Here is a 26,031-nt window from a genome sequence, read left to right as displayed (position 1 = left end):
GGTCAAAAAGCTCCTAACTCCACTTGAGCTGTATTTGGGTAAAGTGATGACAATATAAGGACACATTCAAGTATCTGACAATGTATGAAGTCACCATACTTTGATGAGGCAGTATTGTTGTTCTAAAAACATGTTTTTCATTTGGACATAGCTGGTTTCTGCCTGACATACCGTGTGTGTGTGTGTGTGTGTGTGTGTGTGTGTGTGTGTGTGTGTGTGTGTGTGTGTGTGTGTGTGTGTGTGTGTGTGTGTGTGTGTGTGTGTGTGTTCTTGCGTCTCTTATCTTTCTTATCTGTGTTTTTATCTGTTCTTTCTAGGGTTTTTGTATGACTGCTGTAACTGCCATGGTGACTGAATTTCCCTTGTGGGATAAAGGTCTGTCGATCTATCCATCCATCTATTTATCCATCTACCTACCTACCTATCTACATATACTTTAAACAAAAACCAAAAACCAAAGAGTAATAAAAAACAAATTTATTTTCTTTAAAAAATAACCCTCCCCAACAGAGTCCCCATACTATTACATACACAGAGCCAAAATAAGTTGCTTCCATGTCCTTTCATTCAAATCTATTGGGAAGTGCTATGACAGGGACTGTTCTTGTTCAGTGGCTTCATATTGCTTAGTCAGTGAGGCTGGGCGGAGAGGAGCGGACTCTCCTGTGTCCACATGATGCGTTTCCAGGGTGACTCCTGTTTTGTCCCCCTTCTTTGCAAGGTGCTTGGTGGCTTCAGTGAGCGAAGAAAACTGCATCTGGATTCAGCGGTGCCGGGACTTGCCCACCAGGCTGAAATCTTAAACACAGAGTGGGGGGAGTATTGTAACACTGGCCCCAACTGTGAAAAAGGCCCCGCTACCGGTGAGCCAAAAAATACATAACAGGTTAATATATATTTATATATACAAATCACCTTGGACACAATGAAGGATCAGAAAAACGGTGTACAAAGGCATTTGATTATGCAAGTTAATAAACATGATTCAAAATCAAACTAATCTGATTTACATCATCATAGGATCCCTTTCGGCTCAAAGGGGCTCTACCCATCAGATAACATTTGAGGCGCTTTAAGGGCAACTGAGGTGGAAATCTGAGACTGTCCCCACAGTGCCCTCTTGAGGAAACACTCTGACACTAGTCACAATAATCATAATAATCATAATACAGGAAAATAAAAGCAGTCTTCAACCATAACACAATCGAGGCAAAATGACTGACAGGCAGCGGTGAGCACGAGGCTCCTATCTCTAACGAAACCAAAATAAGGTGGCTCAGAATATCCAGTCATAAAAAATAGTTACATGCATTTTTTTGTTCCATAAAGCCAGAAAGTGACGAGATGTGAAGGCAGGGCATATAAAGTAGTAATAATGACCCACCCAGACTTATGCAGCAACCCCCTATCTGTGTTGCTCATGCACACAGCGCACCAATGGGGAATGTCTAGCACAGACTGGGGGGGGGCGGGGCAAGGAATGACACAGGTAGATGACGTTAAAAGACAAGGATAGAGAGCATAGGGCCAAGCTAGAAAAAAAGGGGGGTATTTGTCCATGTTTTTGGGGTTAGAGGGAGATAAGGGGCTAAGTGCATTTGAAAAGGGGGGATCTCTACATGCTAAGAGCGGAACTGAGAGGCTGACATGTTAATGTGCTCACGTTGGCGAGGCTCAGAGTAATCAGTGCCTGTAAAACACCTGCAATGGTGTAGGCGGAAGAACTTAATACGAGGTGTAGGTGGTGTCTGGATTATGGGAAGGTGTGCGTGAGTGGATGTTAATGGTGTCCACCGTTTGGTGTCATGTCCAGTGATACATATTGGAATGTGGAGAATGATCATAGCAAGGTCAAGTGCTGAATGTGGTTTCAGCTTTGCAGCACTTTAAGTGATCACAGGCTTCCATTTGCCTGCATTCAAATCTACAAAGGAGATCTGACCTTGCCTATTGCCTTTGTTGCCTTTTGTTCACGCTATGAGAGGGTGAGAGGGAGCGATTTCCAGGCAAATTGTGTCTAGCCACATAAGACAGGTATCCCCAGTCAGAAGTGAAACAAACCATAACGTAAATTTAAAAAGTGCCTCGTAATTCTTATAAGAGCTATGCATACAGAAACAAAAGATTATCTTCCTGTTTAAGTGCCCCATTTCCATTGGTTGGTATCACATTTGGCTGGTTAATAATGCTGGTTTAGGTGCATGGGGTGCAAGTATATTTGATACACTCTATGCAAATGGTCCCTCTATCGTTACACTAAGTTTGCCTCTATTGGCTAAATGATCTAAGGGACTGGCCAACCAGCACATAGTGTGTGGCAGGAATTTACTCCTGTATCTACAATAATGCTACACCTGCTCTTCCTCTGTATTCAATATTATAAAGACCAGAGGGCTAGCCTCACACACTAACAAACTCTTGTGTGTGGGACTGGCAGCGTCTACATGCTATCGCTAAGTGCTAATGTACCATACCACTGCCTCATCAAGGCCTTAAAAAACAAACAAAAACATTATTCAAAAACATAACAAAAGCAAGAATGCAGTTCATGACAATGTTAAAATTATGATAAAAGGTGTAGTGTCCATTACCACCCCTCTGAAGGGGCCCCGTACCAAAGAGCTTGGAACACTGGCATCCGGCATTCGGATGGGTAAAGAGGCAGCATCGTGGTGGCAGTCAAAAAAGTTCCATCATCGTCTTTTTTTGTTGTCATTTACCGCCCGTTGTCCTCCCATCCATATTGCATACTTACATACATAGGAGTGTGAAGGTAGCATACAATACAATAACAATAATATAATACCCACATTTTAAAAATTCAACATAAAAAAGAGCAATAGTCCTGGTAAGGTAAAAACAACAAAAGGACAATAATAACAATAATATTCATAACCATTTGTGAGTGCATGAGGCTGTAGAGTCTGCCTGCGTTTTACAGGAGAAGGATTTTATGCTTTGTTTTTCCTTGGGGGGCTGACTTGGCTTTGTCAGACATGGGAGGTCTGTGGAGTATGTGTAGGCCGTTGCAGGGAGGAAGGGATGGGGATGAGGTGGTTGGTGCCTTACTGTGGGCTGTATGCCCACTCAGGTAGGAATGAAGGCGGGACGATGGCCATGGAGTGTGTGGCTCAGGCGAAGTACATGGTCCTCAGCGTGTCGTGGTGAATCTGAACAGCTTTGGCCAGCGCCTGGGGGTCCCGGCCGTTACTCTGACCGGACACGTGGCTGCCCTCCCCGCTAGATAAGATGGAAGACATAGAACAGCGGTCACCATCGTGTTACAACGCATTCTTCATATTTTAAATGAGAAACAACTATTTGATCAAGAGCCTATTCTGATAAATTAACCCAGCGCTTATCAAAACAAAAAGTGAACTTGTGCATTGTTAAGTGAAACCTGTCATTACCATAAAATTGTACTGCTTCTCTTTCCTTTAAAATTTGAATTATTTGTAGATAACATCTGACATAAATCCTGGATAAGCACACACCTGTCATGTTCCTTGTCCACCAGATGGTAGCGGGCACGAAATGCCACAAGACGGGCATAGTAGGCTGGCGCGGGGATGGAGACAGAACGGGTACAGCGCACGTAAGTGTGGCACAGCTGGTAGGTGAGGATCTGCAACTCGTCGGCGGTGAAACGATTGTCGTCCCACAGGACATAGTAATGAGAGGGCCGACTGGTACCCTGGACAAACAGAACAGGCAATCAACAGAATAAGCAAACAACTAAACATTGGTTATGTAAAACAACCTAATTAGACATGAAACGATTATGGGTCTATAACAACATCCTATTTAATTACATTATCTATGGATCAATGCTCAGAAAGATTTATATTAATTTTACCTGTATACCAGCGTGGCTGCACAGGTAGAAATCAAACTCAAAGGGATGAGTGATGCTGGTGTCCACAGTGGTCCCTGCAGGAATATTTCCACTCTTCCCAATCTAGGCATAGACAATACAGAATGGTAATTATTAAATACAACATGCCTACCCGGCGGCCACAAAAGTACAAAATTGTAAACAATAAAGCACTCAAACCAAATGAGACCAAAAATCTCCTGTTTGTTCAAGTCTTCCTACTCTTGTCAGCGTACAAATATAATAGCATAAATCAGATTGCTCAAACAAGGGATTGCATAAGACTTTACATAAGACAGAAGGAAATAATACGCTGGGGAAATGAAACAGAACTCAAACAATATCGTGACTATTCACTATTCAGCTCATCTTTAACTGCTAAATCTGTCCTCGCTAGAGGCATAGAACGCTATGAACACTGGTTGTGTGTTGCTGATATTCACTTTACTTTAATACTAACAAATTCAATACTAACAAAGGCCGATAGCCTTGTGGTTAAGGCACATACCAAAAGGCAGAAAAGCCTGCACATTCAGATTATTCAGAGCAACACAGGGCTTGTGAAAGGAACTCACTCTTTCAGACTTGTCGGCACAGAAGAGGCGTGTGTGGTGGCGTTTCTGGACCACAATGTAGGTGATACCCGGCTGATAATCCTTCTCCAACTTGATGCACGCATCTCTGATGGCCAGCAGCTCATAGTGGAGAATCTGCACAACACAAGCCCATGACTCATTCACCAGAGTAGTAATAATGATTACCAAAAAAATAAAGCTACGGTTCATCTCACAAAGGCACAAAGAGAGGGGGAAAAATGTATTGTGTATTAATTCCCAAAACATTAACTATCGATTTAAATTTAAATTTCAACTTAAAGTTGTACATACTTGTGGCAGCTGCCCTTCTGGAACTCCATCTCTGTAGAAGATGATCCTGGTCGGCTTGAAGCGGGTTGACTTGTAGAACTGGATCAGCAGCTCACGCACCATGTAAGATAGATCTTCAATGATCTCCTGTCTGGGCCTCTGGACCCTCACTGTGGCACAGTATCTGCTGGGGTGGGCATCCATACTGCCTACCACCTGTCATAAGCCAAGTGGAAGGAAGGAGATGAAAGAAGAAAAAAATCACAACAGAACACTAAGCATAGACTCCAAACCTACATAGTTAGTGGGCACATTTTGAGTGGTGCTAAACTGCCCTCACAGCTCACGTATTGGACGTCTACAGTAAATGCTCAGAGTGCTCATGAATATTAGTTTATAAGCATCCTCCCTCCCCCGCTAGTACTAAATTCATAGCTATAAAGATCTTTTTATTCCACTTGGTTGACATGGTCAGATACATCAGGTTAAAAAAGTAAATTACAGTAGGGAATTATTAATCATAGAATTCATAGAATCATAAAATCATAGAATTCACTAAAAGAGCTCAACTTTTTACTGTTCCCAGTTATTCTATTGGTGTACTAGCATCCCCTACAGGCTGTGAAGGCTCAGTATAATTAAACATTTATAGTGCAGCAAAACCACCACTATACTATCATTCCTGGTTAACATGCTTCTCCTGTGTCAGCCAGTCAAACCACTCTAAACCTAACCTCTCGACTGTGACTCAAGTGTTTGTCATAATCGCTTGGCAACTGTGAAGTCAACCACAGCCAAGCCAACATAGGGATGGCGAGGCTTGCGGTGACGTCATTTCCTCTTTGGACAGTGAGTCAGGGCTGAGTCCACTCTTCTTTCCACTTATCCTTCTACTTCCTCTCTTAAGTAGTCTGTATATCTTGTTCAGCCTCATTTATGGTGAACCCGAGACACACACATATATATATATATACAGATGAAACAGCATTTCGCACTGAGATCCTGACATTCCATTTAGACACTCACGTTGGCTGACCACATTAGACACTAGTCTGCTCAGCTAACTTTAATTGAAGACACCAGACAAAGAACCACATGAGAGGGGGCATAGCAGTAGCAGTTGACCAGTTAGGAGATTAAAGTGAATGTCTTCCTGGCTTTTGCCCACCCCATATTGCTCCTCCCCACTGCACCTGCGTGGGGAGTAAAATGGCTGTAAAATGTTGAGACTTACAGCAGTAATGGAGGGCTTCTTCCCATCTCCAGCAGGGGGATGTGTGACGTCTGCTCCCAGAAAGATAACTGGCTGCTGGAACACTGCTGACCTGGGAGCAGGAAGGGATGAGGAGATAGAATCACACTCATTCATTACGAGGCTACTGGGTCACTTAATTTGAAGTCATCAAATTATTATTTCAGGCAGGTGTGTGGATGTGACCAGGGGAGAGGCACAAATGTAACTGAAATGCTAAATTATCAAATCATAACCTTCCTGCACAGATAACAGTAGAGAAGAGCTATTATGTAAACCGTTATCAAATAGCTGTCTACCATGCACCTTTTATCTACTAACTTGCGCTCAAGATGCATTAAGTAGATGCAGAAACATGATGACGGAAACATAACTTAATACAACATAGGAGTGGCAATGCCTCTTTTATAGTATCACAGAGTTAAGGTTCCTACATTCTCCAAATGAATCCATCCACCCACCAAACTCACTTATTCACCTAAAGTTCCTCCTATAGATAAGACACCATCATACTCCTTTGCTGTTCCGAACGCACCATTAGAGAGGTGGGTGGGTGTAGAGTAAAAACAGCCACGTGTGCCGAGGTGACCAGTGACCACCTCACCGTTTATCACCACTGCTCAGTGACGTCATTTTGTAGTAATCAGATTAATTTGGAGCATGTAGCTGCCTTTAGTTGGTAGGACATGGTAGGACACTACTTGTGTATTGATGACACCACTTCACCAAGATACATAAATTAATTTAGCTCGCCGACTTACCATTAGGGGTGAACCTAGCTCAAGTTATAATGATGAGCACATTAAAGTAATCTATTTTTTGGGGTGGAGTCTATCTCAGTGGAATATTGACAATCTGACGGACAAACATCTTGATCACATGCGTACCGATTTGTGTGAGTTTTGGACAAAATCTGTAGTAGTATTAAAAAGTGTTTTGAAGAAAACGCAAAATGGCCTATGTGGGTAGTTGCGCCATGAGCCGAGGTATCCAGGAAAAATAGTTTTTGACTGTACGACCAATAAATATGGACCAAAAGGTGAACCAGGCTATAATAGCACCACCATGAGACCAATTTGAATGTTGGGGTAGAGGTTCTTATCCAACTGGGACTATGCATGCTAAGTTTCATGCTGATCGGTTCAGCGTGCCGGAGATTAGCTGTTCATAGATGGACACACAAACAAACAGACACACGGACGGACATAATCTCTGGCCTTTGGCCTGGCAAAAAAAAAAGAAAGAAAGACCAACGGACGAGTAATGTTAAACCCTGCTTTCATATTTATTTGATTAAAGCAAACTCATTTCACTGTAGTCAAATGCAGTCAGTACACTCACCGTTGATGAGGTACCAGGATGTTATTGATGCCTCCCAGCTTGACGTTGATCTTGAGGCAGAGGTTGGAGAGGGTCTGAGGGGACGTCTTCACCACATTCTTCACCTGGACGCACTGGGTGGCCATGCCCAGGAGGGTGTCCCCCACACGCTTCACCTCCGCTGATGGGGATCAACAGACTTCAGGTGTCAAGAACTACATGCAAGTAATGTAGCCTGTATTGTTTTATATTATGTTTTAACTCTATCATCCTCCTATGGTGGTCAATATTTCAACAACCAGGCATGTTTTGAGATAGATTAATTTAATTATGGTTTGCAATCTTTTCCCCTCTCTTCTGAGTTTTAGTGTATATAAATACACAACAAATAAAAAAACATTCCTCACATGGAAAAGCCTGGTCATGTACAGGTGAGATATCCTACCGTAGACTGGAGTCTTTCCCGGCAGGATGACGATAATGAGCTGCAGTCCAGAGTAGGTGTTCTTCAGGTGTCTGAACATGGGCTCCACACTGTCGGCCCCCTGGGCATATTTACAGAAACATGGCTGGCCCTGGATCGGCATCCCAGCATCCTTAGAGATCTTACGCAGCTGGTCTGTGAAGTTCCTGAGAGAAAAGAGGGATCAAAAATCTAAACCTAAACAAGCAAAATGTCTACACCGTCGACACCAATTCCTGTACAGCAGGTACATTTATTGTACTTTGTATGTTTCTTCCTGGGTCTGTAAATACCATGATGTTGATATATAGGTGTAACTCTATTATTCAAACCCGGGTCCCAAACTTGGGAAACCAAACATCATCCGCTCAGCCCAAGGGCAATCACCCTTGACATGGGGAGATACGAGCTGGCCGGGGCTACTCCATTACATTCACTCCCCTTTCACCTCGCGCAGGGCTACTCCGTTACAATAGGCTATTCCAAGAATGTTTCGGATTAATGCACATTTGCCACTGAACCAGCTACAGCAAATGCATAACAGTAATTTGATGTTTTTTATTTCATTTCATTTTCATTTGTACAATTATGAATTAGATTTTATTTTATTGCATTTATTTTACGAGGTAGTCAGTTGAGCTCAAAGATCTCTTTTTAGAAAAAGACCTGGCCGAAATGGCATCATTTAATTATTATTTTTTTAAATCACAAATCAGTGTATGATGACAAATCCTACACTGATTCTTCTATCTAGTACTTACTTGAGTACCTCTTCCCGGCACTGTTTCTGGGGGGCAAAGCAGGCGATCGCCCACACTTTGATCTCTATGCCGTTATAAAACTGCTTCCCCCTCATGTCCCACACTCCCTGGTTGGGTGTAGCTATGGCACGGTTCTGTGGATGAAGGAACACAAGCAAGAAATATTCAAACAAAACTTCAATGAGCCAAATCCAATAGTTTTGGTACATTGAACACAATATAACAGAACAGTTAGCTGAAATATTGCTGGTTACAGATATTTGCATTTACCACTGCCATAAGCAAATTAAAGCCTATCAAGATTCTGCTCACATTTGATCTGTTTCTTAGTAATTAAAAGCACAATCATGCAAACAGCCTCTAGATTTTGGTTTTAATCATGGATGAGATGTTTGGTTTATGTCCGTGAATTAGAATGTTAAGGAATTTCATGAAATAACCCTCTTATCCATTAGGGCGGCAGAAATGTAGGCGTCTCGCAGGTTTGGGTCAGCGCAATGAAAAATATGCTGGAGGTGTATGCAGTGATGGGTGGTGATGCAGCCATATTATAGTCTGATAATCCTAGCGCAGGCAAACAGTTTAAATATTTTTGCAGTGTGGCAAAAATGTCCTCTGTACACTGTGAGGTTTGGGCAGATGTCTAACTGAAAACAATGGGACCTTCAGGAGCAGCAGAGTTATTGCCACTATAGTGTGAAAGGGGCTTAAGTGGTATTGTATGCAAATATCAAAGCCAAGTAACATTAATCAACAAAACTAGGGACAAACAACAGATAGTGAGTCATGACTTACCCTTCCTCCATACTGCAGGATGGGGGCAGGAAGAACCCTTCCTGTCACCTCAGCCATGTCATCCTTTACCTTGATCCCAAACTCCTGGATGTATGGATCCAGGTTGAAGTTTGCGTTCTTCATCTGTGCAGAGTAAATTGTATTTTTATTGCATGTTCAATAACTGGGATAGAAATAACTTACTTTTAGTATGCATTAGAGCTTGCACAGTATGAGGACCAACAATTTAAGCCTAGACTAACCAGAAACATTGGTCTAGTATCATATTCAAACCCAACCCGGGCCTAATTTTCCTATAGGCTATCACCCAGATTCTGCAGAGTGCAACTGAACTGTCAGCACAATATATAAATGCTGAATTTGTCAGTATACCTATACTGAACTATATGCAAGCAGTCTAGAAGCATGTTTTCATATAAAAGACCCTAATTCTAGAAATGCTTTAATACAATGTAATGAACCTTAACCAATCCCTGCAAATTACACTGACAGCGTACATAACCTGCAGGCAGGACACCATAGGTCTAAAAACGAGAATAACTCACAAACTTGAGCACTGTCTGTCACTTTAATCTGCAATCCATAAGATTTATGATCTACCCGGGATTCAAACCCTCGTCTCCCACACGAGGGCCTACATTTATAATGCTCAACATTTACATACTGCTGAGCTAATACAGAACGCCTGCTTATCCGGGGGAGATATTGCCCTTTGAGCTTCAAGCAATACTTCTTCTCAACCAGTAGTATACCCACTACTGCACTACCACTGCAGTTGCCTTTAACATACTCTACTGAACAGATTGGTCAAAATAACATGGTATTCATTCAAATAAGTTCCAAATGGCGTATGGCATCACCTGACCAGTTTTGCTAAATTAATTGGTGAGATTTATTGCAAACAATTAAAAAACTACAAGCCTGAAAGATTTTTTTTACAAATACCGGCCCAAACCGCCAAGCCCCATCTGGTTCGGGCAGAGATAACAAACTCTATGCATATCGCTGCCTTAAGTAACATTAAGCTCACTACTGTACACATGGCAACTATTACTATGCATCCGTTGTAACTTCCTTTCATTATGTCCAGTGTAATTGTTGGAACACTTGTGCAGTATTAGTAGACAGCTGTGCAGCCTCTACCCACTAGGGGGCCCCACCACTCACCAGCCTGCTTATCTCTTCCTGCCTGTCCGGTGCAGAGCGAGCTGTGGCTTTGATCATAGTGGAGGTCTGATTATCAGTCAGCTTCTTGATGCACCGCTGACCTGCTACAATGTTACACACCTGTAACGAGCAAGGTCAAAGTTAGTGGTCTGTATGACTGGTAATTGAGAAATTAGGACTACACATTCAGTAATGCCATTATGTATCATTTTTTTTTAAAATGTTTAAGGCCATGTTCTCATTTATGTTTGGTTGTATTCTCAATCATTCATTAGAGCAGGGGTCTTCAACAGGGGGTCAGGGACCCCTAGAGGGTCCTCAGAGTTACAACAGGGGGACTGCCAAATCTTTGTACGATAGGATTTTCGTTTTTTACATTAACCACTTGAACCCTAGCATTCCTATTCTGAGGAGAACTTTAGCCAAAAATAGAGCCACAAGCTCACAATGCCTCGCGCTGCGAGGCGTTGTCAGCATGTAGATCGGCTATTTTCGGCCTAGAGGTTTGGCTGAGGGGGAAAAAGAGCAGACCAAGCAGAGTGAAAGGTCAAGTTTACTAAGTATTGACGGTTTAAGGTGGTTAAATGTTTGAAAATACACATTAACATGAATCCAACACCGATGACAGTGCTGTCAAATAAGTCTATGAAACTATCTATGAAATCTATGAAAGCTTTTAATCTGCAACACAATTTTATACAACATGTAGTAGTGGGAGTCCCTGCTTCTTCTCTCTCTCAGCTAAGGGGTCCTTGGGCTGAAAAACGTTGAAGACCCCTGCTTTAGAGTGTAAATTGTAATACATCACCTGAAAAAAACAACCCTCTCAATAAACTCAAGTTTGTCACATCACAAGTTGACAAGTGATAAAAGAGTGGGTGTTATTAATTATTATCCATTGATGTCTTTAATGATGAATGCATTCACTGTATGTTAGGCTTCCATATACAAGCTCTTTTTCTTCTTCTCACCTCCAGGGGCAGGTAGGTGTGCTTCTGTTCCTGTCCCACCTGTAGACATGGCAGGTGGGGGTATTTCAGCTGCAAGTTGTACTTCTGCTTGAAGTACTGGGCCACTGTACATTCTACTGTCTGCCCACTCTCAAGTTGGAGGGGAAACCTGGAACAGAGCATGAGAATACAAACATTTCAATGTCTCATCCCATAAATGTGGAATAACTAAGCATTACTATTATGAATCACGAATATTATTTGGAGTGAGTATCCCACAACACTCAGTAGGCTATTGGTACATTACTTTTTGATCCCCACTTGAAGCACTGGATGATTCGTTTTTCGTATCACCACATCAGGTATAATCAAGTATAATAAGCATAATCAATCATCAAGTATAATCATGTATCCCAGGCTTGCTTTCTCATAAAGAAAGCCTGGGAAACGTTGAAGTGAAAAGTGGATAGAAGGGGAGGGTGCCGCAGGCCGTTGAGAGTATGGACAGGAGCTGTTCCACAGCGGAGGAGGGGTTCGACAAGGTGCGCACACCAATATTTACAAATTAAATTACTATATTCAGCGGAACAAACATGGTGACTGCAGCAAGTAACATTACGCCAACAAAAGCTGTTGATATAAATTCGTTTATATTGTGCAGTGCACAGACCTCAGGCATTGTTATAATACTTTTCTCTTCCAATTGTGCTGATGGATATACATTTTCGATAAAGTTTTGGTTCGCACCCGGTTGGAAAAACACAGACGGACTCTGTTCCTGTCACCACTCACACAGTCTACCCACAGCAATGAGCTGCTCGCTCATTCCATCCACTGTTTCAAATGAAATTTTCTCCAGACCTCCATTGGGAGTGGAGCGAGATTAGAGGTCTGGCCACACAAGACTAGGGCATGTACAGTACAACCCATCTTCTCTCCATTATGGGTATGTGACTGCGCACTTGTAAGTTTAGTTCCAGATCCTGAGGGTTTGTTACTTTGTGGGACAAATGTCATACACAAACCATATACTATCTATGTGGTTATGTGCATATAGACTATAAGAGGACATTTACGTTTGGTGGCTTGCAGGACGTCGGGTGACATTGCATACGCGGTACTTCCTTTTCATTTGACCACAGTGAGTCACCTCCACCTTCAGGCCTGAACACCAACCAAATGCAGGGTATGCGCATGCACACACACACGCACACACGCACACACACACACACACACACACACACACACACACACACACACGCACAAACACACACACACACACACACACACACACACACACACACACACACACACACACACACACACACACACACACACACACACACACACACACGGCAAGTACAGGTTAGTGTAACAGAGCAGATCAAAGAGCTACCCAAGTCCCAGCCTAAAACAGAATATAAATGTGAAATTTTTAATATAATGAACTTAGCCTAACATTTTTATCACACCAAACTTTACAAAGAAATGTTCCTAACCAGAAGTAGAAACGATGGGCCAGATTCACTAAGCTGTTTTGGCCCAGATTTTGTACGAATAGGAATTTATGCACATTTCCACGAGTCTGATTCATCAATCTTTTGAATTGTGAATCGTGAATTTTGATGGAGGTCAGCTCTTTCTCACGTCTGCTCGTAGGCAAACTTACATGCGTATGTCATAAGAATGCCTTATTCTTCATGCGAAATCAATTACTATAGTGCCTAACCTCAAATAAGATATGTATGTGGCCAACATTTATCAACACATACAAGAATATATATACATATATATATATATGTCAAACGATCTATGGCTTGTATGCATATTATAGACATGATGCAAATTAAACCGATTTCTTTTTCTTTTCAGTTGACACATTTAGAGCCGAATTATTAGATCCCTCGGCGTGTTTGCCGTGTGGCCACAGTTTCGCCTATTGGGCTTTCATGCCAACTCCAATGTCGCGCTATTAATTTATAATATTGACCACATCACATGAGGCAGTCTCACCATCAGATGACGATACAGTATGGATGAAATCTAGCTGTGTCCATTACTCCAATTCCAATTCCGATGTAGGACAGTGGAGGGTTCGTCCAAAGGACAGATTCCCCTCAGTAATCAATAAAGCAAACAACAAAACAATTACCGGATATTGGCGGATTCCAGCATCATCTTTTTACCTCGGCAAAGGTGAGTGAGCAATTGTTCAGTAGAAAGGCTTATGCAATATCCATTCCAGGTCTTATTAGCCTTTGGTCGTGAGGTTAAACTTTGTAAACGAACTCTCATTACACGTGAGAGTCGGCTATTTACTTTATTAACGTTCGCTGATCTACAAGTTGTCAAGTGGGTGCGACCGGTGCGTCCTGCCACGTTGTAATCTTGTCCATTTTGAGGAGTGGTGACGTTTTTCTTCTTACATACAACATTTTCGGTTGCCTTTTATGGTCTTAAATGGGGCGTGGAGCAATGCAAATTATTCTCCATGTGAACGTTCCCCTTTCAGACAAAAATGAGGAACACCTGCGATACACACAAATCAAGGCTGTACACTAGCTTTTGTGAATCGCACGTCAGACTGTGCTTAGAGATGAATCTACACACCCACTTTATTTAGGCATTATTTACGAACAGCTTAGTGAATCAGGCCAAGTATATTTTAAAAGTGGCGTGAAATGCAGAAATCATATGAAATGGGGACTAAAAGCTGCTGTAGACATCTCTCAAGAGGTGTGAGGTGGCAAAATAGTTTCTTACTGTTAAGTAGCCCACCTTTGATCTCCTTGGTGAAGCGGACCCGCTGGGAATCGGTGAGGGTCTTGGGCTGCTCGTCTATGTTACGGATGTCCAGGACTTCGCACATGAACTCGATGACCGGCTGGGCTTTATAGAAGGCCGTAGCAGACACTAGAGGGGGACACAGAGCAGCATTGAACCACTGGAGGTAGAATTCATCGAACGATTACGATTGTAATTTTATCCCTTACTTTTAAAAGGCATTTAATTCACACGTCCAGAAATACTCACAAAAGGTCTAATGAGTAGATATGCATTAAATAACCTGATATTGTTAGTATATTTTGAGTGCAATTCGGCTTTTTAATTTGGCTTGAATGTTTCTCTCTTTTTTAATCACTATTTGCATTTAGTCTTTCTGAATGAAAGGTTGCTCCGTGTAAAGTTTTCCATCTAGACATCACATTTTTATATGTTTACGGGTATTGAGGTCATTGTCTGGTCTGCGAGATATGAGACTCTGTTCACTGATGAGTTCATCTCCACTGACTCACCGTCAATGTTGAGCATCATCTTCCACATGGCAGGACGCACCGACTGGTGGAAACCAAACCATACCTCCCTCCCCCCGCCCAGGGGGTGGTAGTAACCTTCGGGAGGGGAAAAGAAGGAACGACCCACTGGTGTGTACCTAGTTGATAGGAGAGATTGGGAGAGGGTTAAGCGTGGGTTCTACTCCATCACACGATGGTGTCACCACAAATAATGGATTTTCAAGTTATAATACGTGATGACCTCAGTGTGAGTTAATGTTCCAGTAAAGCTTCTGTCCCATAGGGGAAATTTCAGAAGAAAGACACACTCATCGCTGACATCAGGCACAATCTTTGTTTATACAAAATTGGCACCTTTTTAGAAAGCAAGAAAGAGTCATGTCTGCATATTTTCTTCAGTGATAAAACGGGTTTTGACAGCATTTCATAAGGTATTATATTTGAATCCTTCCACACAAGTAAATCCAGGAATATAAAAAAGACACAAACGGACCCTTCCTTGACATAGTGGTTTGACTACCAGGTCAAGCGTGCAAGCAGTTAAACTGCTTGCACGCTTATAATGCTTATAACCGCTAAATTACATGGTATCGGATTGGTACATATAGACTTGTGTACTCGCCAATACCAGCAAACTAGGCTGTATTGGGGTATTGGAACAACTCAGCTAACAAGCATCTTTTATTTGTTGACTCAAGAGTCCTGAAGCATTGAGTCTGATCCCAATGAATGTGTAGGGAGCACCCCCCATTAACCTTGCTAGCTGGCTGATGTGGCATGTTTTAATGTAGCACACAACAAATAACCGTGGAAAAAGCATGCACAGAAAGAGAGAGGTTGAAAGTAAAATCTAGCAACTGTGCCTCCAAACTACACAAAGAGAAGCAGAGGGCAAAAAATGATTTATCATTTGGTTATTTTGTGCGTTTTTGTGATTGGACTGTACTATAATCAAATGCCATTAAATGGGGGTCCATAGCCCTAATGCATGTCAAACTGGGGGTCCTTGAAATTAAAATGGTTGAGATTCACTGCTAGAGCCGTAAAAAAAAAAACGCTCTTATGGGGGTCCCTGGCATATCTTTTCAAATGGGGGTCCGCGGGCTAACAAGTGTCAATTTGGGGGTCCTTGACATAAAAACGTTTGCGAACCACTCCACTACACAGTACAAACTCACTTTCGATCCCTGATACTGTCTGTTCTCAGCGCATAAGCCAAACTGCACACGTTGGGTGCTCATATTCCCCTACGGGTATGGTCTAGTGTGAATAAATACACCTGACCACCGTTTGGGTGGGTACTGTGCATGATGTACCTCATAGAGGCCAGGTGGCGCATGGCTACATCTAGGGCTTGGACAGAGTCCAGGGGGACCTGCAGTCGACCGCTGACCAGAGTCTCCTGGAGCAGGCGCCATGACACCTTGGCCAGAAAGCGGATGGACACCTTGAAGATACGGTCCTTGCCCTCCCCAGGGATGGTCACCTCAAAATCCACCTGGAGGGAATGTGAAGGGTGAGATAGGAGAGAGAGAGAGTGAAAACAGAAAAGACAAATGAAGCAATGAATGTATGGCATCAGTGGATGCAAATAATAGACAATACTGTCAAAGGAATATGGAATCTCAATTGTGTGTACACATTAGCAAATAAAAAGATGTCGTACAGCTACCTTCTCACACCCGATAGGAAGTGCTAGCACCGTATAGATGTTCTTCTTGCCATCATACACTGGCTTCCTATCGCCAAACAGCTGGGGCTTGAAGTGTTGCACCATGTATTCCACCACCTCCCTGCAGGGGGCGGCATAGAAAAAGAACACTGCATTGGTATACGGACAACTACACTGCATCAGAGGCCCCAACAGATGTCCCTTGCTACAAATTAAACCCATCATCCTATCAGGATGTTCTTTTGGATAGGGGGAGGGGGGGTTGAAGGTGATAGGATATATCGATCAACAGGATACAGCTGGTGGAAGCAATATCTCATGGTCGTGGGGGAGTGGCAAGGACAAAAGAAGTAGGTGTGCGAGGGGCCCCCACCTTTCAATGCATGGTGCCACTGCCTTGGCCTTCATATAAATTCTGGGGGATGAGGAGACACTTTCAATGGGAGAGGTCACGCGGGCTTTGACCTTTGCATGCCTTCTTGGACCCTTTGTCCCCCCGTGCCTAAAAGCTGGCAACTACCTCATGGGAAGAGAATGAAGTGAAGTTCTATGATTCTTTTAGTGTTTGATAGAAAATCATGTTTCAGATTGCAACAAGCAGACTTTTTTTTCTCCAGGGGCTTTAGTTGTATTTTTTAGACAAAAAAACTGCCTTTTCCAATGAAAGGTTTTCTCTCTCCCTTTGTGTTTTTGACCACATCCAATACAGACAGACTGAAGTTCAAAGACTCTCCCTACTCCATAGAAAACTGCTCATTTGTTCAATCAAGTGGAGAGAGCTATATAAGGAGTCTGCTCCTGGGTCATGGTTTTCTCAATAGACAGAGATAAAACATGTTGAGTTATGCCTTTCAAGGTCTCCGAAGGCTGAGGTTAATCAGTGTAAGGCAGATCAATACCTGGCCATGGAACCAATAAGGGCCTTGACTAATCTTTAAACGACGATGGCCACACAATACCATGATTCTGAAAACACGGGTCCTTTCTTGCTTTGTTAAATGTTTTTAACAAGTTATTTCAAAGAAAGCAGCAACCGAAGATATTATTCTGTGATAAGTTGGGAGACACAACTCAGGAGGTAGTTGACCAAAACTAGATGTCCACTTTTGTATCTGTATAACTGTTTGTTGTATATTTTATTTGAATTCATACCAAATTATCTGTCATTGTCTTTTCTTGTTTTATATTTTATAGTTGTTTATACTCTGATGTGTTTATCATTTGATTTTACTAACTCTCCCAATAAAAAAAGTATTAAAAAAAAACTAGATGTCCACTTACAGTGGGAAAATGTGGCTCTTAAAATCTGGCACCAAAAATAGCTCTTTTTTGTTTTCTTTTAGATATGTACATACTGTATATTCTGTTCTAGTTACACCAAGAACAAAATTCCTATGTTACCATTATGTAATTATTGGTTTATTTAGTAGTCATAACTAAGTAAGTCATAAATAATATCCCACACATTTAATGAACAACTTTAATTTTGTTAATAATCTGTCAGATAACTGAGATAATATTTCTGTTCATTAGAGTCATGCTTCATCGTGTCTCAGTTGTGTCAGTTCTGTTACAGCAACATCCATTAGGTTATAACTCCCTAACTACATAAGCAAATCAATGACTGCATCTAGATTCTGGATGAAACATTCAAAAACATTGTGATTTTGTCTACATTTAATATATTGTCTTTTGGTCAAGAACGTCTAACTAATGTCAAACGTAAAGTTAGTAGAAACATCTAATACAAGACACCCACAACACAGTTACAAAACATTTCGACTTGCATCGTTTCAAATGTAGGCCAAGATTCAAACATCAAACACAGGATCCTCGACATATCAACATCAGTATAACACTACAGGGTGAACAACAGCCAAGGTTGAAAGGTCAATGAAGTTAGGATTTACTTTCCACTCTACCATCTGTTCAGAACAATCATCATTTGCAGTGTTGCCATGTCCACTTATTCTAAGCGACTTTGGGCTTCTTTTTCTGTAAAGTTGCTTGTAAATATTGGTAGTTGCGGGTTGCGTTTTTTTTTTGGTCTTGTTTCTTAAATCTAGTTGCTTATTTGGGCTTGCTTCCAAATGTTTTAATTATTATTTAAACCAGTGGTTCTCAAATATTTTAATGTCATGGACCCCCAAATTGATATGCATTTGTCCCTAACCCCCATCTGGAAATGTTTTGTGCCAGGGAGCCCCGTACCAGATTTGTGTTATTAGAATGTTTCAAAAATATTCCAAATATTCCACATTTTATTTCAAGATTTTTTGCTGATGTATACAGTAGGTTTAAAGTGCTCATGTGGCCTATAGCCACTTCTTTTGGTCTTGTTTTACAATGCTATTTCTCTCACAAAATCTGGCAACACAATCTGGTGTGGAGGCTGCTGACAGAAAGGCCTGCTTAGTGACTACCAACCTGCCACTTATACTGTCTGCTTTGTGAGCGATAGCACCAATTATAGCCTTGCTGCCACATATACCTTCATCCCTCTTAACTACTTCTACCCCCTACTCTGATCAAAAGCTAATATTAACCCTGTAGACTCAACTTTGTAGTAGAAATGGAAACATAATTGCAACTTTCTTGATTACTACTACCACCTAATTTTATCTGATGTTAACAGTAACCTCCAACACATTGCCTTATATTTAATCAAAGACATAATCAAAGTTTTAACTTGAGCGCTATTCGCTATTCATGACCTATTACTGCTGCTAAGTGAATGCACAATAAAACCTCTGTGTTCATTTAACTCTGAGACCGTAAGACAGAGTTCAATCTAATTGTAATTTAACTTGACTAAGTTGACCATTGCTTCATTGCGTAACACTGAGGAACTTACTGACAAGCACTGACAAAGGCCAAAAGGGCTGAAACACATTTGTTCCTGATACATAAAACATACTGTATGTAAACATACTGCTCTAGAAGTGTGAAAAACATATTTCTTCACTTCAGCTTGGTCTTTAAGATTTTGCTCCAAGTTTTGTGAGTTGGTCACTTCACCTGTTGACCCGCCGTGGGCACTTGTCGGGCTTGATGTCCACCTCATAGTGGAAGACATCCATCTTGGGGATCTCCACCTCGAAGTAGTTGGCCAGCAGTTTGATGGGCTTGCCCACGGTGCCCATGCCCGGCCGGCGAGGAGCCTGGAACACCTGCTGCAGTGGTGGGGGGAAGGCCCCCATGGGCACTGGAAGGATGAAGAACGGGTCCACGGGGGAAAGGTGGGCATGGGTAGGCAGAGAAGGTGCACAATGGCAGGGAAAAGACAGATTTTTTTAATTAGTGGGTGGACAAGTACAGTCATTAGAGTGGTGTACAGAGGGCAGAAACATCAGTTTATGAGTATCAGTGCATGTATGGGTTGACCAGGAAAAGTGTGGGATGTGGTAGAGTAAGCAGAGGATGCGGTTTTGGACAGCGGAAGATGGAGCACAGATGGGGCAGCGATGCGGGCATAAGTCCAGGAAGGAAGCGTAGGTGGCAGGGGCCAAAGGGGCATGATAGGTGGGCATGAGAAAGCCAGACGGGGACAGGAAGAGGAAGTCAGAGATGAGCAATGGATCCATGTGGGGGAAGAAAAACAGTTGAGAAGCAAAAAGAGCATGGTGGGACAGTGGAGGGGAGAGATATACGTCAGAGAAGTGGTAAAAAAGTGACAAAAGAGATAGATATTGTCGAGGAATAAAGAAGGGAAGGGTGAACAAAGAGATTAGGGAGGGTGTGAACAGAGGAGAGGGGTGAGGGACGATTGAATGAGAATTAAGGGGGGGGGAATATATTAGAGTAACGCTTATTTTTTACAATAGTACAGACATTGAAGAACGCCAACAAATAGCATTCAGTCCTTTTCAGCAACTGGTCAATGCTTTCAACAGACGTCTTTACAATTAATTGTCTCATCAATGGCATCATGGAGGATAATCTCTGTCAAGCATACTGGCCTACATCAGTGGTGTATTTTTTGGTTTCTGGATAAATCTGTTTCAAAAGACAGATTCCTGCATTGTCTGTTCTGGATCACACCGATGCTATTTGTATTTAGCTTGCCCAATAATATAGGCTACACTATATGTGTGCAGCAGCTATACCCTCAGCCTCTCAGGTAGAAGTCCATTAATAGGTTAGACTGCATTCTCATTCCTTTCCCAAAAAATAATTCTATGTCCCTCTTGTTTACATCTATAATACTGTAGTGCAGTGTTTTAACACCCAGGCTTTAGGCTAGCCACAGCTTGTACAGCCATGGTCTTACTAGGCAAGTTTGCATTCTTTCAATGAGTTTCCCCTTTTTCAAAACAATTTACCGTTCATCAGTTTAACTGATAAATGACCGGCTATACGACCACAGCATCATGCATGTGCGAAAACAAGTCTGAGCCAGGAGGCCTAGCAAAGAGGGGTCTGGACCTGGCTGCTAAATGTGAGGCTAGCCGTGACTCCTGCCTGAGAGGGGCCCTGTGTCTTAACCTCTGGGCTCCCCAGAGAACAGCCCCCTCCACCACAACAAAGACCCCAGCTGCCCTGCTCCTCCATCACACACACACACGTATGGATGCGAGAGAGGGAGTGCCCCTGTGCTAAGGCGAAACACACACTCACATACACACAAACATAGGGGGCCCCCTCCACATTCTCAGCCTCACCATGGAGACACCACAGCAACACATCATTGTCATGGAGATCAGGAAACCTGTGTGTATGAGTGTGTGTGTGTGTGTGTGTGTGTGTGTGTGTGTGTGTGTGTGTGTGTGTGTGTGTGTGTGTGTGTGTGTGTGTGTGTGTGTGTGTGTGTGTGTGTGTGTGTGTGTGTGTGTGTGTGTGTGTGTGTGTGTGTGTGTGTGTGCGCGCGCGCGCGTTGGGAGTATTTGTGAGATGGGGGTGCCACTGTGGTCGATTGTGCTTAAAGGGACCTTGGCCTTTTAGGTCCTCGAGTGATCTTGTTCCCACATCAAGCCAAGGCTCTCATCAAACTACTGAAGAGTGGAGGAGCTCTGCTTTACAGGCTGCTCTGGTCAAACATGGTCCCTCGGTCATGTTTACGGTCATTATGTCAGTTTTGGGGTGCCTGAAGTTTGTGATACCCGAAAACTGAGATGGAGAAAAGCATTAGACTTTTCAGAAAGGTGCTTTCCTTTTTGTTAGGCATGTGTATGTGAGTAGCTTCAAGGGATCACTTTACAAACACGGTTGACAGACATGTCCAGGCACTGGGCATGTGTTGATGACACAAAGTCTGTGGGCGTACGCATTGCACAGACACAGAGAAACACACGGACGCGCACAGTCACACGGACACACAATAACACACACGTCACCCTCGCGCCAGTGAAGACAGATGGTGAGAAGTGGAGCCAGGGCTCACACATATCCCCAGACAATAGCTGTCTTTCCCTGGCGCTGGGTGCTAAACTAAAAGATGGCTCGAGCCATGTCATCTCTGTGCTTTAATGCAGCATCCCTGGATCTCATATAATATGATAATGGCATTTTTATATTGTATAATATGGAACTTACTACCTGCTCCTTTTATAATTATAGGACCAGGGGTCCCAGGTCGATTGCCCCTTAGAGAGGAAAGACTCATTTAAAAAGAAAAGAGGATATTTTCCTGTTTCAGTGCACTAACTAAATCTAAAGTCATCTAAAAAGGAGTCAAATTTTGGCTGCTCTGCGACCTTTGTTCAGCACCACTTTTTATTTTCAAAACCCTCTAAGAGTATATATACACGTCATAATGATGTTATTACATTCCGTCTTCCGTGTCTGACTAACTTGCAACCTCACTATTGAGGGGGGGGGGGGGGGGGGCTGAGTTTAGTGGTGCCAGTAGATCCCTATGGCAGATACTGTTGGAGGTTAAAGGAGGCTGATACTGAACCTTATAGGTTGTGCTTACTTAAAGGGCAAAATGTTCACATCATTTGTGGGAGATGTTTGTAGAAAATTCCCATCTTATGCTAGAGGGAATCACAAGAGACTAACTGTAGAATGAGATGGAATAGCCCATTACGTTTTACGCCCATTTTGGCTAAACAACCTGGCTCCCCCTAGTAACTGGCTATCCACCATGAGATAAACATGGTCAGTTCATACTTCAAATACAAAAAAGCAGACATGTACATGAGGGGCCCCCACAGTACACTCCTCCATCCAAAAAAAAAAAAAAACCCAAATCATTGATATTCTAGGTTCAACATAATACTGAACTGCAACTGACAGCTACTTTAAGTCAATAGGCTGTTGATAGTTATTATGACCATGTCCATATAGAACTAATTCACAACAAGAACATAGCTAGCTATTTGGGGAAAAAGCAGATCATACATTTTGACCTAAAACAACTGGACTGCCATGGACAAGAGAGTTCAACGGTGCATTAATGTAAGTGTGCAAGGGTTCAAGACTTTCCAGAATTGGTGGACTTCAGACCACTAGCTAGTTTAATAGGTCATCTGTATCTCAGCATCATTCAAGAAACCTGACTAAATAAAGAGATGATTAATATACTTAGTTATTGCATAGTAGTGGCTATAAACTTAACAATACCAATGTTATTACTAACTGCATTGTCAGCAGTCTACTCTACATGTGCCCAAAAGCCCACTGCACACAGATGTGGATATTTCACATTGTGCTTTTTTTCTTTTTTTTAAGGTTAGATATAGATAAATAATTAACCAATCACTGCAGATGTGAGGCCTATGCTCTCATGTCTTGAAAGAGTGCATGTGAGGTATCCATGTTGTTAGACAACATGTAGGCTGCCAAAAGCCTGTGAATCACCTGGCAGGGATGGGGCTGTGTGTGTGCTGCAGGGGTCACGGTGTGGCGTTTTCGGGTGCGTGCGTGCGTGTGTGTGTGTGCGTGCGCGTGCATGCGTGTGTGCATGCGTGTGTGCATGCATGCGTGCCTGTGTGTGTGCGTGCGTGCGTGCGTGCGTGCGTGCGTGCGTGCGTGCGTGCGTGTGTGTGTGTGTGTGTGGAGGCTGCAGCCAGCTGCTGCTGCTTGAAGGCGGGCTTTACCTCGTGCCTCCAGCCTCCTCAGTGGAGATTCCCACGACCCCCCTGCCCCCCCCTCCCTCCGCCCCTGGCTCAGGACATTGATGTCAACGCCACCAAAAAGACCACCGGTGCCATGAATCTTGATAAATCATTTCGATTCGTACAAAGTGTCGAGCATGCGTGCAATAGAAACCCACCACCAACAGATAAGATTTCCCAGCAGCAGCCCCCAATCTAACACCTCCATGATGCCATAAGGGCCACAGTGTCCTGTTTTTAACCAGGCATAATGTCTGTCTTGATGCATTTACACGCGTCTAGCCCAAATGAAATGACCACATGAACCCCCCCCCCCCCCCCCAGACAGAGAGAGAGAGAGAAACAATGAAAGGTAGAATAGAACCTACCAGCGCCAGACGGTCCCGGCTCCATCCCATTCACTTAGCCGCACAAGCTTAGCTAAGAGTCCAGGGTTATGTCTAGTGGCCACAACGCCGGCGGCGGCCCCTTCCTTCAGGCTGGAAGCGGCTCCTCAGACCTCCAGCCCTCTCCTCTCCTCCTTCACCTCTCCTCCTCTCTCCTCCTCTCGGCGTACCGTGCAGGCTGCTCCTCTCTTAGGCTGCTCCTGTTCCCGCTGGCCCCCCCGCCCCCTGCAGCCCCCTATAATAGCAGGCAGCAGACAGCAGCAGAAACCCCCCCAGACCCGCAGTTTAGAGCTGCCTTGTCTGTCTGTCTGGAGACCCAGGAGGAGCTGCTGTAGGAAAGGTGTGTTAAAGTGCTCCTTCCTTTCCACTGGGGGGTCTTCCTTGGTCGGATCTGTCCGCGGCCGTTGTGTGCCTCTTGGACGGCCCTCTGTCCTCCTGCCTCACCGTTTCAAAGCAGGATGATTCTCTCCAGTGGAACAAAAAAAAGGGCCAGCCCTCCCTCCCTCTCCTCACCCCCAAAATCTGAAGCTTCTTCTACTGCCTCTCCACTCTCTGACAGACTGGAGTCATTCTCTGTAATCACGCCCCCCAGAGGAGGATAGTGGAACATGCGCCACAGATTTGTAGCTGATACCGTTACACGCTGACAGACGTTGATGCAGTTAGTCCATGAGCCAGAGCCCCAAAATTGAGCAATGATTATCGAAAGAGTGGGCAAAACTATACCTATATTAAATTGTTTATAGGGTAAATATAAGTAAATCAATATATGATAACCTTTCCACAGGAGCAGCTTTTTCATATTTATCACACATTTGTTATTTTCCCATACAATGACAACATTTAAAAAATGGTTATCATAACGAACCTTCCTCAGTTGATTACTTACATGAAGACAATGATTTATCGTATTACAAGTTTTCTGAAATTGTATATTTAAATATGCAAATTAGGCATTAGGAAAATATGCCCGAATTTGTATAACTTTCCAGAATTGGAACATTGGACAAAGTCCAATGTTCCAATCAACATTCTTATTTCATTTTGTTAAGATGTTGGAGTCAAAGGTTTTTAACGAGGGAATATTCAATATCTGGCTCAATTTTGGGGCTCTGGCTCATTGACTAAATGCCCAATTTGCATATTTAAATATACAATTTCAGAAAACTTGTAATACGATAAATCATTGTCTTCATGTAAGTAATCAACAGGGGAAGTTTCATTATGATAACTATTTTTTTTAATTTTGTCATTTTTTCACCTGTCATGTACGTATGGGGAAAATAGCAAAATGTGTGATAAATATGAAAAAGCTGCTCCTGTGGAAAGGTTATCATATATTTATTTACTTATATTGACCCTATAAACAATTTAATATATGTATGGTTTTGCCCACTCTTTCGATAATGAAATCTTGTCTGGCTCATGGACTAAGTGGTGGAAGAAGTACTCACATTTTCTACTTAAGTCAAAGTATCAATACTGCAATGTAGAAATGCAAAAGATAAAGTAAAAGTCCGGCATTAAAGTGTACTTGAGTAAAAGTACAAAAGTATTGGCATCAAAATGTACTTAAAGTACCAAAAGTAAAAGTAATCAGTATGCAGAATGTCCTATTTCAAGTTTTCAAAATGTATAAAAACCTTTTGAAAATGGCAATCTACAAGCTCACAACGAGCTTATAGATTGGCTAGTAGACCGAAATATATATATAGAGTGGTTAATGTATGTTTAGTAGTAATACAAATCTAAATCTTCAAAGTAACTAGTAATTAAAGTTTTCAAATAATTGTAGAGGAGTAAAAGTGTGCCTCTGAGTCTCTGACTCTGAGATGTAGTGGAGTAGAAGTGAAAGTTCTGAAAATTGGAAATACTCCAGTAAAGTAAAAAATATATACAATTATATATATATATATATATATATATATATATATATATATATATATATATATATATATATATATATATATATATATATATATATATATATATATATATACTTGTACTTAAGTACAGTACTTGAGTAAATGTACTTAGTTACTTTACACCGCAGCCTTACACACTGACAAACGTTGCTGCGATACAAAAAATGCACGTGTGGTCCATCCGTATGATATACAGATCTACTCCGCCAACACAGGAAGTAGTCGCATACGTCACTTCACTCCAAC

The 26,031-nt window shown here is 42.4% G+C and overlaps 1 protein-coding gene across 2 annotated transcripts; it reads right to left on the bottom strand.

The window, feature by feature from the left end:
- Nucleotides 1-460: 460 nt before the first annotated feature.
- On the bottom strand, nt 461-23,996 carry ago1 (argonaute RISC component 1). 2 transcript variants are annotated; one of them, XM_084053789.1, is made up of 19 exons: nt 23,843-23,996; nt 19,435-19,621; nt 16,417-16,537; nt 16,061-16,242; nt 14,745-14,881; nt 14,212-14,361; nt 12,525-12,612; nt 11,470-11,617; nt 10,499-10,618; nt 9,332-9,454; nt 8,537-8,670; nt 7,758-7,942; nt 7,334-7,493; nt 5,975-6,065; nt 4,762-4,956; nt 4,450-4,584; nt 3,857-3,958; nt 3,495-3,694; nt 461-3,240 (listed from the first exon to the last, which is right to left on the bottom strand). In XM_084053789.1, exons 1-19 carry the CDS (start codon nt 23,865-23,867, stop codon nt 3,132-3,134), a joined length of 2,592 nt encoding a protein of 863 aa, XP_083909915.1. In that variant the 5' UTR covers nt 23,868-23,996; the 3' UTR covers nt 461-3,131. The 2 variants fall into 2 exon arrangements, with proteins under 2 accessions (XP_083909915.1, XP_083909916.1); XM_084053790.1 differs by having other exon boundaries at nt 14,227-14,361.
- Nucleotides 23,997-26,031: the final 2,035 nt, after the last annotated feature.

The sequence above is a fragment of the Gymnoscopelus microlampas genome (assembly GCF_963454915.1).
Source record: "Gymnoscopelus microlampas genome assembly, chromosome: 3".
NCBI classification, from domain to species: domain Eukaryota; kingdom Metazoa; phylum Chordata; class Actinopteri; order Myctophiformes; family Myctophidae; genus Gymnoscopelus; species Gymnoscopelus microlampas.
This window is presented reverse-complemented; position numbering and strand designations above follow the sequence as displayed.

Bases quoted from the DNA above. Each gene is read 5' to 3' on its own strand.
- ago1 (XM_084053789.1), bottom strand. From the start codon at position 23,867: ATGGAGCCGGGACCGTCTGGCGCTG. The intron at 8,671-9,331 runs GTAAGTCATGAC...CTTCATCCACAG, and splicing joins TCCTGCAGTATGGAGGAAGG to AACCGTGCCATAGCTACACC. The intron at 3,959-4,449 runs GTGAGTTCCTTT...GTCTATGCCTAG, and splicing joins GTGCCGACAAGTCTGAAAGA to ATTGGGAAGAGTGGAAATAT.